Source organism: Artibeus jamaicensis, unplaced genomic scaffold (genome assembly GCF_021234435.1).
Source record: "Artibeus jamaicensis isolate MK-2021 breed Jamaican fruit bat unplaced genomic scaffold, CSHL_Jam_final contig_466, whole genome shotgun sequence".
Lineage (NCBI taxonomy): Eukaryota > Metazoa > Chordata > Mammalia > Chiroptera > Phyllostomidae > Artibeus > Artibeus jamaicensis.
In genome coordinates, this window is record NW_026521844.1 from 13949491 (window position 1) to 13965216 (window position 15726).

General features: G+C 37.8%; 1 protein-coding gene across 2 annotated transcripts in view; it reads right to left on the reverse strand.

Annotated features, from left to right (window-relative positions):
• Nucleotides 1-6530: 6530 nt before the first annotated feature.
• Nucleotides 6531-15726, reverse strand: part of AGTR1 (angiotensin II receptor type 1) — a 46211-nt gene continuing 37015 nt past the window's right edge. For both annotated transcript variants that reach the window (XM_037154284.2, XM_037154285.2), the window contains one exon: nucleotides 6531-8528. In XM_037154284.2, coding sequence (XP_037010179.1) covers nucleotides 7402-8481 — 1080 coding nt within the window. In that variant the 5' untranslated portion in view covers nucleotides 8482-8528 and the 3' untranslated portion in view covers nucleotides 6531-7401. The remainder of the gene's footprint in view (nucleotides 8529-15726) is intronic.

A 15726-nucleotide genomic window follows, 5' to 3' on the forward strand; every position in this document is an offset into this window, starting at 1 on the left:
TTTTTAATTTTTAATTTTAATTGTTGTTCAAGTACAGTTTTCTGTCTTTTACTCCCATCCCAGCCCACCCACCCAGCCCTTTCCTGCTCCCTCCCATTTCAACCCCCCTAGTTTTTGTCCATTTGTGTTTAGTAATTGTTCTTGTAAACCCTTCCTCTTTTCCCCTGAAATTCCCTCCTCTCTCTTCTCTGGACACCATCAGCCTGTTCTTTATTTCAATGTCTTTGGTTATATTTTGCTTGTTTGTTTGTTTTGTTGTTTAGGTTCCTTCCTGTTAAAGGTGAAATCATATGGTATTTGTCTTTCACCACCTGCCTTATTTCACTCAGCATAATGCTTTCCAGTTCCATCCATGCTGTCCCAAAGGGTAGGAGCTCCTTCTTTCTTTCTGCTGCACAGAATTTCATTGTGTAAATGTACCATAGTTTTTTGATCCACTCATTTACTGATGGGCACCTAGGTTGCTTCTAGCACTTGGCTATTATAAATTGTGCTGCTATGAACATTGGGGTTATTCCAGGTATATCCTTCATCTAAATTTATTGCCAAATCTTAATTGTATATCTTAAAAAGAAATCAGTCTCAGAATGTAATGTAGCTTCTTCACAATATTTTTCAAAAGAACATCACCCCATTAGGTTGTAGAAAGCTAAAATTTGACATGAAAATTAATTTTGTAATTTCATGCCCCCTTTCATTTAGTAAATACTATCTGAATTCTTAGCTGTGGAAAGGACCGGAGTATTGAACTAATTACTGTGACAGTTAACAATTGTAGCCTGTTTATTTGCTAGACCCAATAAAAGCTCATCCAGAATCAAATTACAATAAATGTAAAATTCAGTGCTATGCTGTGTAAGGTCAAATTAGTATTTTCTATTAAAGAGATTAACTCTGAAGGACAAAGACTCTTGAAATTCTATCTTGAAACTTTGTAAGTATGAGTTTAAGACAAAGTAAAATATTACTCATGTTGATTTTGAATAAATAAATATAGACAACATATTGGAAGGTGCCTGCATGATTCATAGTTTGTGGCATGGTTTTTGTGGAGGTAGAGACATTAGAATTAAACAAGAGTGCAGGTTATGGAGTTTGAATGCTTGGGTTCAAATTTCAGCTCTGCCATTTGTCCGTTACCTTGGGCCAATTATTTAAACTCTCTAAGTTTCTTTTTGTATCATTGAATAATAATAGAACTGACAAGATTGGTCATTGTGAGAATTAAATAATATAATTCATAGAAGCAGAGAACAGGGTGGCTGTACTATAGTGAGAATTTGATAAATGGTCACTATAATGATTTAGTAAAGATGGGAGTTTAGTGGATGATTTTGACAGAAAACTCATTCTTGACTGGCATAAGTTAAAAGAGAAGTCTGGAAGGTCCTGCTCACTTTGGGCACAAAGTTATATCTCACCCAGTGTCACAAGGACTCAGCCCTTTCCATTTTTTGGTCCAGCCTTTTACTATGTTGGTTTCATATATTGGTTTATTCTTATACTTCCTGTAAAAATGCCAGAAAATTCTTGCTTCTCCCTTTGGAGTAACCAAAAGGCCTGCCACTGCTTTCAAATCCACTCATATTCTAATGAGAAAGAATAAACCTTTTGTCTGATAGTTCTTGGCAAAATCAGAAAATTTATTTTAATTGGGTCCATTTATGTTTTGTGCTCATCACCTTGCAGTCAAGGGAATACAATGGGCCAATTTGTTTAGGTCTTCCCACATCCCCCGTTGGATGTGGTGGCAATGGGGGCAGAACCCTATCCAGACTCTGCACTAAATGTGGGAAGGGCGGGCACCTAAATGGAAATAAGGGGGCTCTTTCGGGAAGAAGATGGGACAGATCGGGAGACTCAAGAAACAGTTGTAAATGTGATCCATCAGTGATAGGGTTTTTTTTTCCTTCTATTTTCTACTTGCTACATGAATAAATGAGAAAGGCAGTTACTTATTTGTAAAGGCATCAGATTATTTCCTTAGAGATTCTTTCTCTGTGTGTGTGTGTGTGTTGAATATCTCCGATGACTGATATTGAGGTGCAGATTTAGAGAAGTGCTCTAGTATCTTCTAGCTAATATACTTTGGTTTGTATCCATTGAGTACTATTTAGAAACTTCTCTGTAACAGCAATAGCTAAGAGAATGCATTAGTCAAAAGGGCTGATTCACAGCTCATCTCCTCAGGGGTCTGCATATATGGAGGTCACTTTTCAGTGATGAACTCTATGAGTTCAGGGATGAACCCTATGAGGGCTACTCCCTGTCGGTTAACACCACCCATCCTGCTTTCTAACTGCCATTTTGGAGAATTGAAGCTTATTTTATGACAATTATCATTATCAACTGTGTGTGCCAATATGGCATAGCAGAAGTTTATCAGGCTTGGAAAGGAAGTTCTGTGAGATATATTCCTATTTTTCATCTTGTTCAGTTTTTCAAAAGAAGCTTAAAAGACATTGAAAGAATCAAGAAATGGGCCCAGGGGCATGTATGGCTCATCATCATTTTGAATTCAAAGCATAGTAATCATAAAAGTAAACTGGCTTTTAATAGTTTCAAAATGAACATCATTATTCATCAAATTTACATCTCGTGCACAAAGATAAATATTTTCCAATCATGCTGCTCAAAGGGCAAATCTCAGGGTGTTTGAATTCTTAAAGGGTTATGATATGAAGCTTCTTTGTATATGAATGATTTAGAATTAAACATTAAGCTAAATTCTCTCATTCTAAGATACTGTCTTGAAAAAGACAATAATCTAATTTATTCTGGTTCTTTCTGATTGTCCAAATTCATTTTTTGGACTTTAGTTACCTCATTTCTCAAGTAGGGTAGGTGGATTTCTTGAACAAAGGACTTTTCTGCTGGATTTAGGCAGGGTAGGGTGCTTTGTTGGCACCCTCTGGGAGATCTAAAAAAACATCCAGGTCATGGAGAGAGGGGAAATTTGGGGCAGCTGCAGGCCATGTATCTGAGCTTTTTGGTGGTGTCGAGTGCTCATTTCCTCTATTTATTATTTCATAGTCCAAATCATATTTATTATAATTTCTTGGGCAAGAGAAGAGTGTTTTTTAGCAGTGAGTCACCTCAGGGGGAAATCTCAGTTTATAATAATTTACAATAGTGGATACTGTGGTCTCTCTTCTTAAACCCATCCAACTAGAGGTCCTTCTACATCATCAAAACTCTTCTCCTTTAACACACACATTACTGGATGTCCTGGTCATCACCCTCTCATAATAGGACACATGAAAATGGGACAGTCCACAGGGCTTCTTATTAAGATAGAAACCAAGATATTTTGGGCCCCAGACTGGTATTGTTCCTGCTGGATGGCCCATGGGTGATGTGCTGGCGACTTCAGAAGGGAAATTCTCATTGGTTAAGCAGGAAAGAATACACTCAGATCTCAGGTATAGATCATTATATTCTATCCCTTGATTGGAGTAAGACATGGGTGCTGGTTTCAAAGTATGAGGTGGGCAAGAATTCAGCTGGATATCAGCCATAAGTAAAATGAAGAATACAAATATTGCTAGAGTTTTCTTGCCTTTAGTGTAAATTTCACTCGCACTAGTATCTATTCAAAAATACTTAGGGGAAATCTGATTTATTGCCAGACCAATTACTGGCATGGGGATAAGGGTACACAGGAAAATGGCAGTCCTTTCCTTGGGTAAGGTAGAAAGTTCCCACGGTAAGGGACACTGTGCAGATAGTTCCATAAATGTCCACAACATAAATATTAGACAAGAGTGGAGTAATTACAGATATTATATTTTAAATTTTGGAAATAATGACTTGCATCATTAATTCCAATATTTCACCTCTTCCATTTCCTTATTTCCTTTACATTTATTATTTCTTAACATTGTTTTATTTTTTATTATAGTTTGGAATCAACACTATTTTGTATTAGTTTCAGGTTTACAGCACAGAGGTAACTGAATCTTCAGCTTCATCAATGCCTCCAGTATGGTATTGCAAAAGACCGCTTCTCACCCACCATGTGTCTGAAACATATGAATATTATATGGTTGAGTCTTGGCCCATATCATGTTGTCTACTGTTTATATAGCTTGTTTCTCTTTCTGACAATTAGGTTCCTTATTCTTCTGGTTGTTCTGGGTTCAGTGGCTCCAACATGGCCCCAGGACCCTAACCATCTACATGAAGCTCTCTCATGGAGTTTACACCTTGGCCATGGAGGCAACATGGGGCTGCTGTCCACTCCAAAGTCTCTCTGTATCTCATCTGCCTCTGGTTTACTTTCTTCTCTACCCTCAAGGATCTCACTTTCTGTGCCAGCATCCAAAATTCCCTGGGACTTGTTTTCTTCACTCATCAATTTGGGTACCTGTCTGAGTATATCTTCTCCTCTCTGGTTGCCCAGCTTAGCACATATTGCTGGGAAAACACTGCCCCAGTACAGAGTTACAAAACTGAGAGTCCGTGATATCAAATCTCTGTGAGCCTTTCCATGGCTTGGCAGTCAAGATTCTTCTGACTTGGTTCTCTTTCATACTGCCCACAGCAGCTGATGGAAATGATTAAAATATATATTCTAAGGTATATGTTACACAACTCTAGTTTTCTAGCACAGGTAGGTAATACAAAACTCATAGCATCAATGAGTAAATGAATTATCGACTGAAAAGATGAATCCTTCATGGGGAAAACAAGAGTTGGAATGCAAATTGAAATATACATATTTCCTTTGAGTTCTGTTGGGTACCTAGATCTTTACAGTAAATATTCATTTCTGCCTAAATTTTAAAATATTCCAAAAAATAAGAAGTCCACCTAACCTCCAAATATTTTCATGAAGAATAAAATCCCATTCTATAATTTTGGTAAGTAGAGTCTCAACTTCAATATTCATCTTGCAAAATTAATCGCTGAAGTTACAAATATCTATTTTTCACAAAATGGGAGGGGAAAAATTACAATATAATTTGATGAAATAAAAATGAAAACAAGGCTTGGAACATGTCATTCACATGAGTTGGAAGGTATCTGAATACCATTACTTACCAAATGGTAAGTAATGGTATTGATAAGTAATTATAACTTATCAAATGGTACAGTAAGTTTATAGTACTTGTAATCTCTTGAATTAAGAAGACAACTGAATAATAAAGAACTGTCATAAAGCTGACTTGGAAGGATTTCAAATAGAGTAAGTTTACTACAATTTGGGAGAAGCTAGAATTTATATTTTAAAGGCAATCTTTAGTGAAAATTGTAAAGGATCTTTGGAGTTAGTGGCTGGCATTATGCTAATGAAATAAAAAATATATGAAAGAAAAGTAATATGAAACATGTGTAACCACATTTATTCACAAAATAACTCTGCCCTTGAGGAAGCGAATGTGATAGGTTGCCTTGTCTAGATTCTGCCCAGCCCACCAAGGCCTCTCTGAATGGCCCCATTGCCCCACCTCCCGTCAGGCACTTTATACACCATCTCCATCCTTCGGTCACTGGTGAGTCTGATGAGCACCTTGGCCTGGCTTGTGTGGACTCCAGGAGCAGCAATGGCCTCGAAGGAGAACAATGAGGCAACTGTGACAGTCCTTTCTTCAGGGAAGTTTCCTCCCTGCTTGTGGCACCTGGGTCTTTACGGTAAAATTTCCTTTTCTGCTGAAATCTAGTAAATATTTCATGCTGCTGGGACTGAGGTGAGATATGTTCACATAGAGTTGCTGGTATTGTAAATTGCTTCAAGCTTCCTGAAATATATTTGCAATATGTATTAAAAATATCAAAAAGTTTATAGCTATGTACTCAGTTGTACCACTTCTAGGAGTGTATGTATTATGAGTAATTTATCAGATTTATGCACTTGAATGTTCATCATGGAGTAATTTATGATACCAAAAAAAATCAGAAAAAAATCTAAGTGATTCAGTTTGGGGACTAGCTAACTACATTAAAATGTGTCATTATTTTGTAATGTTATGCAATTATTTCAATGTTTTAGAAAATATTTAATGGTGTAGCAATCTACTGTTATGACATTGAGTGGAAAATCTGTATACAGAGTACTATACACATTATAGCTCCAATGTCATGATTTGTATATGCATGTGTATATGATGGATGCAAAGAAAGTAAAAGAAAATGCACCTAAGTGTTAAAAATGGTGATTTTTGAGTGAAAAAATCTATATTTTTATGCTTTTCTATATCTTATCAATTTTCTACATAATCATCTATGTAATTAGAAAATTCCTATTAAAATGAATAAGATAATGTATTACTTTGGTGTTCTAAGGAATGACTTTTTGTTACATGAGCAACTTTGAAAAATTCAAAATGAGGTATTTATTCCATGTTGTGCAGGAGAATAAAATGTACTCTTTGTTATTTCAGTGGCAGGATATATAACATCCATAACTCACAGTAGTAAACCATCAGCTATATAAAAATTTAAATGGAAATACGTTCATACTTATGCGCAGTTGCCTTGTGTGAAAAATAAATCAATATCTCTTTTAAGTAATGAAGATGAAATATACTGCAACAAAATTATTTTATTTTAATGTAAATATAACTTTACCAGCTTTTAATCAAGTAACAACAGTTTAGAGATATAGATATACATACGCATATATATGTAGAATACTTTTTAAAACAGTAAGGCATACTTTACGATATATAATCTTTTTTCCACAAAATATATATACTTCTCAGATATGAAATGAAACTAATGACCAGGAAGACCCTATAACCTGGGACCAGAGTTAACATCTTTATAATAAGTAGTGGAACTTTTATACACCATTATACAAATAAGCCATTTAGCTGGCATGTTTTGGCAGTGTGAATCAATAAGACACTGATGGAATTTCACTAGTTTCTGAAACTTGACAACCACTGGTTAGCAAGCCTTTGTACAAAATGTGATGTGCAGTAGCAGGTACAAATGGACCACAGTTACTAATGGCTAAATAGGCACAAAAGCTTTACTGCCATTTGGAAACTGGGGAGAGCAATCTTGATCTTCTGGTGCTTCTCTAAAGGTTTTACATATTCTAAATACTTTTAGGTGGAAATTGTAAATAGCAGAACAAGAATAGACTGGGGAGATGGCATTTCTACCAGTAAAATTTTCCCCAATCAACACAGGCATCCAGTATCTGACACTGTTCTTTGACCAGCCATCATCTATCTAATGCAAAATGTGGCCAAATGCAGCTTTGCTTTGTTTTGTTGCAAAGGAAAAGCTTTTGTTCAGAGCTTTGCATAAGTCACTTCAGTCCACATAATTCACTTTCTTCTTAAACTTCTGAAAAATAGCTGATGCTTATTTGGTAGGGAAGTACTGTGGAGGAATGTGTCTCTTGTTCCTTTTCCTACAAGATTACATCACAGATGGGTTTCAAGTGTGTTACTCAACCTCAACACATGGGGGAGGCTTCTTGGTGGATGAGTTTCCATTATCCGAGGGGCGGTAAGAAAGCGTGCTCATTTTTGTTGATAAACTTGAGTGGGATTTGGCCTTTGGGGGAATGTACTTCAGAAGCTGGAGAAAATATTTTTTAAATTTTTTCCCAAGAAAGCCATAGAAGAGAGGATTAAGACAATTGTTAAAATAAGCTATGCAAATAGTGATGGGCATGGCGGTATCAACGATATCTGTGATTTTACAGTCATGTATGATGCCCAGCTGAATCAGAACATCCAGGAAAGTGAATATTTGATGGGGAACCCAGGAAAAGAAAAAGAAAAGCACAATTGCCAAGATTATTTTGAAAATATCATCATTTCTTGGCTTGTTCTTCTGAATTTCATAAGCCTTCTTCAAAGCCTTCCAGATGAGAGTGTAACTTGTAAGAATGATCAGAAAAGGAAATAGGAAACCCAGTATATTCTTGGTTAGGCCCAGCCCTACGGGGATGGTTGAATTCTGGGACTCGTAATGGAAAGCACAAACTGTGACATTGGTGTTCTCAATGAAAAATACGTTTCGGTGGATTACAGTTGGCAAACTGGCTAAGCCAGCCAGTAGCCAAATAATGATGCAAGTGACTTTGGCCACAAGCATTGTGCGCCGGAGGCGGGACTTCATTGGGTGAACGATAGCCAGGTAACGATCAATGCTTAGACATGTGAGCAGAAACACACTGGCATAGAGGTTGAAGCTGACACTGGCTGAAGCGATCTTACATAGGTAATTGCCAAAAGGCCAGTGGTATTCCATAGCAGTGTAGACGGCCCATAATGGCAAAGTCAGTAAAAAGCATAAGTCGGCCAGGGCTAAATTCAAAAGAAAAACACTGGCCACAGTCTTCATTTTCATATAAAAGTAAATGACAATCACCACCAAGCTGTTTCCAAATATTCCCACCACAAAGATGATGCTGTATAAGGTAGGGATCATTACAAATATGTAATCGTGTCTTCCAGCTTTGGGACAGTCATCTTGGATTCTTTTAATACCATCTTCAGTAGTAGAGTTGAGGATCATATTGACCTTGTGGGTTAATTAATCTCAGACCCTAATGCCAGATGTACCTGGAGAAAATAAAAATGAAAAGGAAAAAATTAACTTTCAATTACAAATGAAGTTTTATTTCTCAGTCATAAGTGGAGTAACTCAAATTTAATTTTAGAAAAAAACTAGATCATATTTTCTAAAGAAAAACTGAACCAATGAAGTCTAGATTATACCTTTAAATTAATTTTTAGAGCATACTGCTTTTCTGGGAAGTGATAATATTCTCCAGATAAATAAAATTATGTAGGTCCTTTATGTTTTTTCTAGAAGTAAATTCTAGCTTCCAAATTAATAAAAATATAATCTAAGTATCAAAAGAATTAAAAATTAATTAGTTACTCAGAAAGCTTGAGTTTTTCCTGAGGTAAGCAAGGCTTATTAATTTATCTTTAATCTCAGAAATGTGACACTTCAGTATCTTATTTTTAAAATCATTTCTTCCATCTCACAATCTTTACTTAGGTATACACTGTATTAGCATCCTCCTTAAGTGGTCAGAAGAGCTGTCTCTAGCTTACTGAGGGACTGGTCACTGTGGGAACTGTTTTAGGAGGGAATAAGGGTGAGGACTTGAAGCTTTGGGGAGTAGCATTCTTTCTATGAGTTTTCAGACTGCTACGGGCAATAACCACATTCGTTAACTTCCAACTCTGCCTAGCAAAAGGGTCTGAAGCTCCAAATTTTTGTGCCCGCCAGCCATTTCTGGAGTTAACTTTATGATTAACTATCTGTATATTAAGGATGTCAAATGACTAAATTAAATCAGGATTATCAACATGTTTTTAGTGGGGGTTTGAGATAGCAGCAGTTCTTTAGGATTCTGGGAAGAATCAGATGTTTACAAAAGAGCTCCATAAACACCTCTGCAAATATTTCCTCCAATATTTAACACAATCAACAATTAAGCTCTTCACATATGTGATTTAGAAGATCAACATATTCTGCTCTAGATTAAGAGTCCATCAGAAAACCCTCAGGAGCGAGGCTGAAAATGCTGTGAGGGCCCCATCACGGGAGGTGGCACAGGCACCCTCTGCGGTGAAAGTCAGCTTTAGGCACAGGCAAGGTTGGCCAGGCACAGCAGCAGTGCTGGGTGAAGATATGTTCCTACACCAAGAACAGGGCCCTACGTGAGCCTGGCTGTGCATTCTCCTCGTAGCAAAGTGTTCTGGGCAAGAAAAGAAACAGGAATAAAACACTGCTTGTCTGCCCAGGAAGGCTGTGTGGCTGTGTGGCATCCCGAGGGCTGGATGAACACACATACCTAAGGCAGTATCCGCCTTGGCACAAAGTGTTGCTGTGAAAAAGATGAGATTGACGTAGCCAAATTTGAAGAGGTAACACTGTGAAGGAAGCAGTTCTTTGGTGGTTATTTTGCCTGCCCTACAGGAGAATAACTGCCCATCCAAGTTTTTGGTTCCGTGTCCTCATTAACTTCTCCTTTTGCACTTCTTAGCCTTACATAATCTAAATCTCTTTCTTCACTTTTCATTCATGAGGGCACTGGTATTCACCAACAGGCAAATGTCACATCCCCTGTAGTGCCTTCCCCAATTTTCTGGGCAATTGGCTGTTCCATTTTTAGAGTAGCTTTGGTATTTGGGGTATAGGTTTTAATACTATATTATAATGGTCTGTTGACATATCTGCCTTCTCCAGTGGTTTGCCAGCTGCTTGAGGGTAGGGCCTGTTTACTAGTGTAGGCCCGCCACATTCTAGGGCGCACATGGTAAGTGTCTGAAGAAGAGAGTGAGTGGACAAGTGAATGGATGAATACATGTAACCTAAGGGCTGACAGTACAGACAATTGACTAATTTCTATGGGGCTAATAAAATCAATTTACATTCTGCTTCCAAAATCAAAATGAAACCAAAACAGACCAAAAAAAGCCCTTAACACTTTAAGAAATCTGTTGTTTACCAAAACATAACATAAAAAGAAGGAATACTTTAATAGAAGCTAGGGCCAGGCTCTCAGAGAGGTATGACCTATTTCCACCTCACCAAGAATTTTCCTACACTTTGCTGATTTTTCAGTTCATTCTATTATAATGAATAAAATTACACCAAATTAGAAGTATAAATTCATTTAGGTAAACAAATATTCTCTATTAAAATTAAATGCTACATTAAAGGTTTATGTGCTAGCAATCATTTGTACCTTAATGTGGGTTAATTTACTTAGTTGTTCTCCTAATATCTAGTTAAGATCAGTTGGATTTTGCCTAGGAAAAAACTGGAAATGTCAAGGTTAAAGAAATCTCAAAGAGTAAAAGCAGCCTGGGTGAACTCCATAACTGAAAACTAGGGCAGAGGCAAATATTTGTTTCCGCTTGAGCGCAAGGGCATTGAAAGATAGGAATAAACTCGATGCATTGGGATCCCTTGGGTGTCCTAAGCTTGGGTGCAGGGAGGAAATTCTCCTCTCTTTCTTCTTTCCTCTCTTGTCCCTACTTTGAGGACACACAGCTAAGGCTGGGCTCATTAATCCTGTGTCTAGAGTCAGTAATGTGGAACATTACCTACTAGGCTAGAACTCTAACCATCATTTATAAAAGAGCTTCTATGGGAAAAAGTTTGTGTTTGAGAAGACCAACTTATAAACATAGTTTTGGAGCCCAATCCCTTCACAACCTGAGATCAGCCTCTCCTTCAGTTCCCATCAATCCAGGCTGAGTAATATTTAATATGTGAAAGGTTGCTCAGAACAGCTAGGGGAGCATCCCTGGAAAATGAAGTGAGGTATTTATTATTTTAGTGAGTTTATCATGTGAGAAACTCTGGACAAAGCACTGAATATACTACGTAGAAGAGAAATTTACATAAGTGTTTATATAAATAATGACCAAGACTTCTTATCTAGTAAGGAAAGAAGTTTGCTCATACTTGATGGTAGCAAAAAAGGAAGAATAATTTAGTGATGGAAACAGCAGGAAGAAAATGCAGGGAAGCAGAAATGCAAATGGTGCACTCGGTGAGCAGTTATCCATTCATCATCCCATATTCACTGAATACCTTACTATGTGCTGGAGTCTGGGATGTAAAGTGAATCAAGTCACACTCCTTCATTTGAGTCTGGCTGGAGGCAGAGGAGCTTTAAAGAGAGAATCATCCCCAGTGTGTTGAACACAACCATGTAAGAGGCATGTGGAATACTGTTTATTACTATTCCAGCCTGGTGGTGGGGTGTGGGGATGGGGTGTGATTAGGGATGTTTGCCATTTGAACTTTGGAGCTTATATGGTGAACAGAGTGGTTAGAACATAAAGGCAACCAGCTGACCAACCAAAGTGGGGTAGAGGTTGTGTCATCACTTGATTTTTCTTTCTTATAAATGCCTCTAGCATCCTCTAGATGGGAAAGTGCCCTTGTACATTTGCAGATGTTGCGCAGTCCTCTGGGAAGGGCTGTGGGGTCTGATGTGCACTGGACGGGAGGGTGACCTGGGCCCTATTGGTGTGTAAAAAACAAGAAATAATATTCTCTGGTCTATACTGTTTCTTTTGTTGTGGGTTTTTTTGCATGAGTATTTGTTAGTAATTTCCCACTGCCCCCCGCCCCACACTGTTTTGGCCCCCTTCACCCATTTCTCCCACTGATTGGCTTCCTAATCTGAGGGTTCTCAGGAAAGAGGAAAAGTGGAGCTCATGATTGGCAGCCACCTTAGTGGACTTCCTTTCTCTTTGAAGCAGAAAGTTGGCTGTTTCGGTGAGTTGAAGGAGAGAGAAATGTGCTGTATTAGGAACCAAATTTGTGAGTGCTAGGAAGCAGCCGTCCTTCAGTTTCATTCTGTTTCTTGTCCCACAGTGGGACAGGCAGGGGGATACTGATAAAGAAGACAGGAGGATGAACTCTCCCTCTTCCTGGGTCTCACCATAGCTTTCACCAAGGCAGCCTCTGGGGCTCACACTAATTTTACAGGACCATTCTCTCTCGGAGGAAAGAAGTTGGGATTTGGGGTCAACGTACTTGTAATGGAATCTACCTTTGCCACTTACAAATCTGTGTGGTTCTGGCTAAGTCACCCTATTTCTCTGAACATGAGCCTCATCATTTTCCTCATCTGTAAGAAATAGAAAAAACAATCCCATTGCACGTGATTGTTGTAGGGATTAAATGAGATAAGGTAAAACCACTGGGCATATCTTTCAAATATTGTTTAGTAAATGTGTTTTGCCCTGGCTGGTGTAGCTTGGTGGATTGAGCGCGGGCCTGTGAAACAAAGGATCGTGGTTTGATTCCCAGTGAGGGCACATGCCTGGGTTGCAGGCCAGTTCCCAGTGGGGGACTCATGACAGGCAACCATACATTGATGTTTCTCTCCCTCTCTCCTTCCCTTCCCCTCTCTCTGAAAATAAATAAATAAATAAATAAATAAATAAATAAAATAAAAAAGAAATGTGTTTTAATGGAATTGTTGCTATCATTTTTTTAATGCAAGGCAAATGCTGACTCCGTCATGCCTCAAAAAATTGTGAGTTAAAAAGGGTTAGTTTATTATTGATAAGCTCTTTTTCTTGCCATTGAAAAACTAAAAATATCAAGCTGTTGTCTTTTCAAAGTATGAGTAAAAAATAATCATAAGCAGCTGAATAAATTTGCTATGAGTTAGGTGGGAACTTTTCAGTCTGCTGCAAACAAAAGGTTGGCTCATGGTGGCCACACCACTTTTATCTATTGCTTGCTTTTGTAGGAGTTACCTTGTAAATCTTGACAGTTTCTCTGGCTCTTAAAAACAAGCACAAGAAAGAAGTTTTTTTTTAAATTCTAGGAATATTTCCCCAAGACTTTTGATTAGAATATTAATAACTTCTTAAGTTTCTAGGCAAGTCAAAACCAATCTAATTAAATTGTTCATTATAAGCTCCTTTTTTAATTAGTCTGCAATCTAAAGAAAAAAAAACATAGTTTCCTATGATAATAAAGAGAGAACTAAAAGACCAAGCAATTATATTTTAGAGTAATCTTCTATCAAAGTATCTTTCTCAGATTCAAAGAGTGCAAGCCAGTGTTTGTAAGTCATTTGCTTATACAGCTAGACAGTTCAATAAACCATCCTGCTCCAAAGTCCCTCTCTTATTGCTCCTGTATTATAACTAGGACTTAAGAAAGCAACTGCTTGTGCTCTTGTGTGTATTTCTCCCAGAAATGAATGAGGCAATCTACGGGGAATAACTGTTAGCCACTATCCATTTGTGAATTATAGAGGTTAGCACTAAAATATTTAGGGTTTCTACTTTTTCCCCTGAAACTACTTGGTCTTATTTCTTAACCTTCTGTTCTTATTTTATAGTGTCTATTTCTACCTTTACTTACTTAACATTTTGAACATCAGTATTGTAAGAGTCTCTATCCAACTGATTTACTATTTGCAGTCTCTTCAGGTAGAAATTCTATTTGTTTCTTTTTTTTTTGTGTGTGTGTGTGTGTGTGTGTAGGTTCTGACTGTGAGGTCATATGTGGTGGGAATTAACTTCTTTAGGAGGCCTGAGCATCTGCATGGTGGTGAGCTGTGAAATTTCTGCTTAGGCATGGAAAAGTTTCTAATGCCAATTCTCAGCCTAGCCTGCCACCCAATACTTCATCTGCAGATACTACAGAAGAGGCCCTCCACCCATTCTCATATTTGTTGGTATACAAAAGCTTTCTACTCTTTGGTCACAATAGGCAGTACTTTTCCAGTTTCTGGCTTTAACCAGAAAACCTGATTTCAATGGTTTTCAGTATATGAGTCTAGTTGTCTTGACTTCCATCCTCATAAAGTCATTAGAACTTTATCTCAGCTATGTATCTGGTGTTGGTTCCTCTCTGGCCCACATGTCTCTATTTAGAGACATGAGGTGATATTTCATGTGTTTAGAGAAAGAATGGCCAAGACTGCTTAATCCCCTGTCTTCATCTTGACTGGAAGTTTTCCTGCACATTGTTTGGGAATGATAGTTAAAACTGCTTGGACTCAATGAGTTTAGGATTATAGTCTTGCCTGTCTTCACATCCTCCCAACCCCATCATGCCCTCTGATGAAGTATACGTCATCTGTGGCACTCTCCTCAATGCTGGCAGTCTTGAAGAACAGAGCATGGCAGAGAGCCAGCCACTCGGGACAAGTGACCTGAACTGCTTTTAACTGCAGTGCACAGGAGAAAGCCAAGCTTTCTATGTTAAACACTTTCCTTGGAGATGATTTTTTTCAACTTTGATAATCATGGATAAATATTTTCATTAATACAAAACATTTCATTAGAAGTATTAATGCAGTATTAATTAAGTATTTGAGACTCAATCTCCTCAGACTTAATGAATGGCTGTGTGACATGTTTAAGAGGTGAACACTGGTTTCTGGCCCTCTTCCCAAGTCACTGTCATCCACTGTGGCTTGCTGTCACAAGAAATGAAAACACGCGTGCTGCTGTCTTATTTCTGCACGTAACCAATCGTCACCAGCTGTGGTAATGGGGGTTAAACGTTCCGTCCTCTTCAACGAGCTCTCCCACCTCTGCTTCACCCCAACGAACCTCAGATTTCAAAGAACTCAGGCTTGTGAAAGGGTATGCAGATGTTCCTTCCAAGTTACAGTACAATTACTTTTTCATTTTTATATTTGTTCTATTACAGTTGTCCCAATTTTCCCTTGTTGCTCTTCTACAGTACAAATTTTAAGGAAAGTAAAATATTAATCCCAAATTTTAGCTTCTCAGTACCCTAGTATCTAATAACGTAACACTAAACTACAATTAAATCTCTCTGATCCAGAAGCTCCTACTTATAAATGATCATTTACCCAACTCAGTTGTGCTGAAGACCCCGAGCCTCCTAACAACACCCTTTACTCCTCTGATATTTCTTCTTACAATTTCGTATTCTAAATGCTTGGCTGTTTCTGTTGTGTGATTTTTTTTCTTATTAATTTCAAAAAGAAAAGAGAAACAGGTAGAGATGAAAAATATGTGATGAAGTTTATCATGTCCTTAAAAATCTTCCTCTGAGATGTTGCTGTCAGTAGAAAATATTCTTGTTATGTTAAATACAGAGGACCATGGAAGGCTTCCCAGTGAGCCTAGAGAGTGGGGCTCTGGAGATTAGGAGAGAAGGACGTTCAAATCTAACTTGGAAGGAAGCTCATATGTAAAGGAATCCCTGTCGTCTCACACTCCCAAATTCTTCAGGTGTATGGACTCATAGAATTTCCCTGAGGGAATCATAAACGCATTTCCA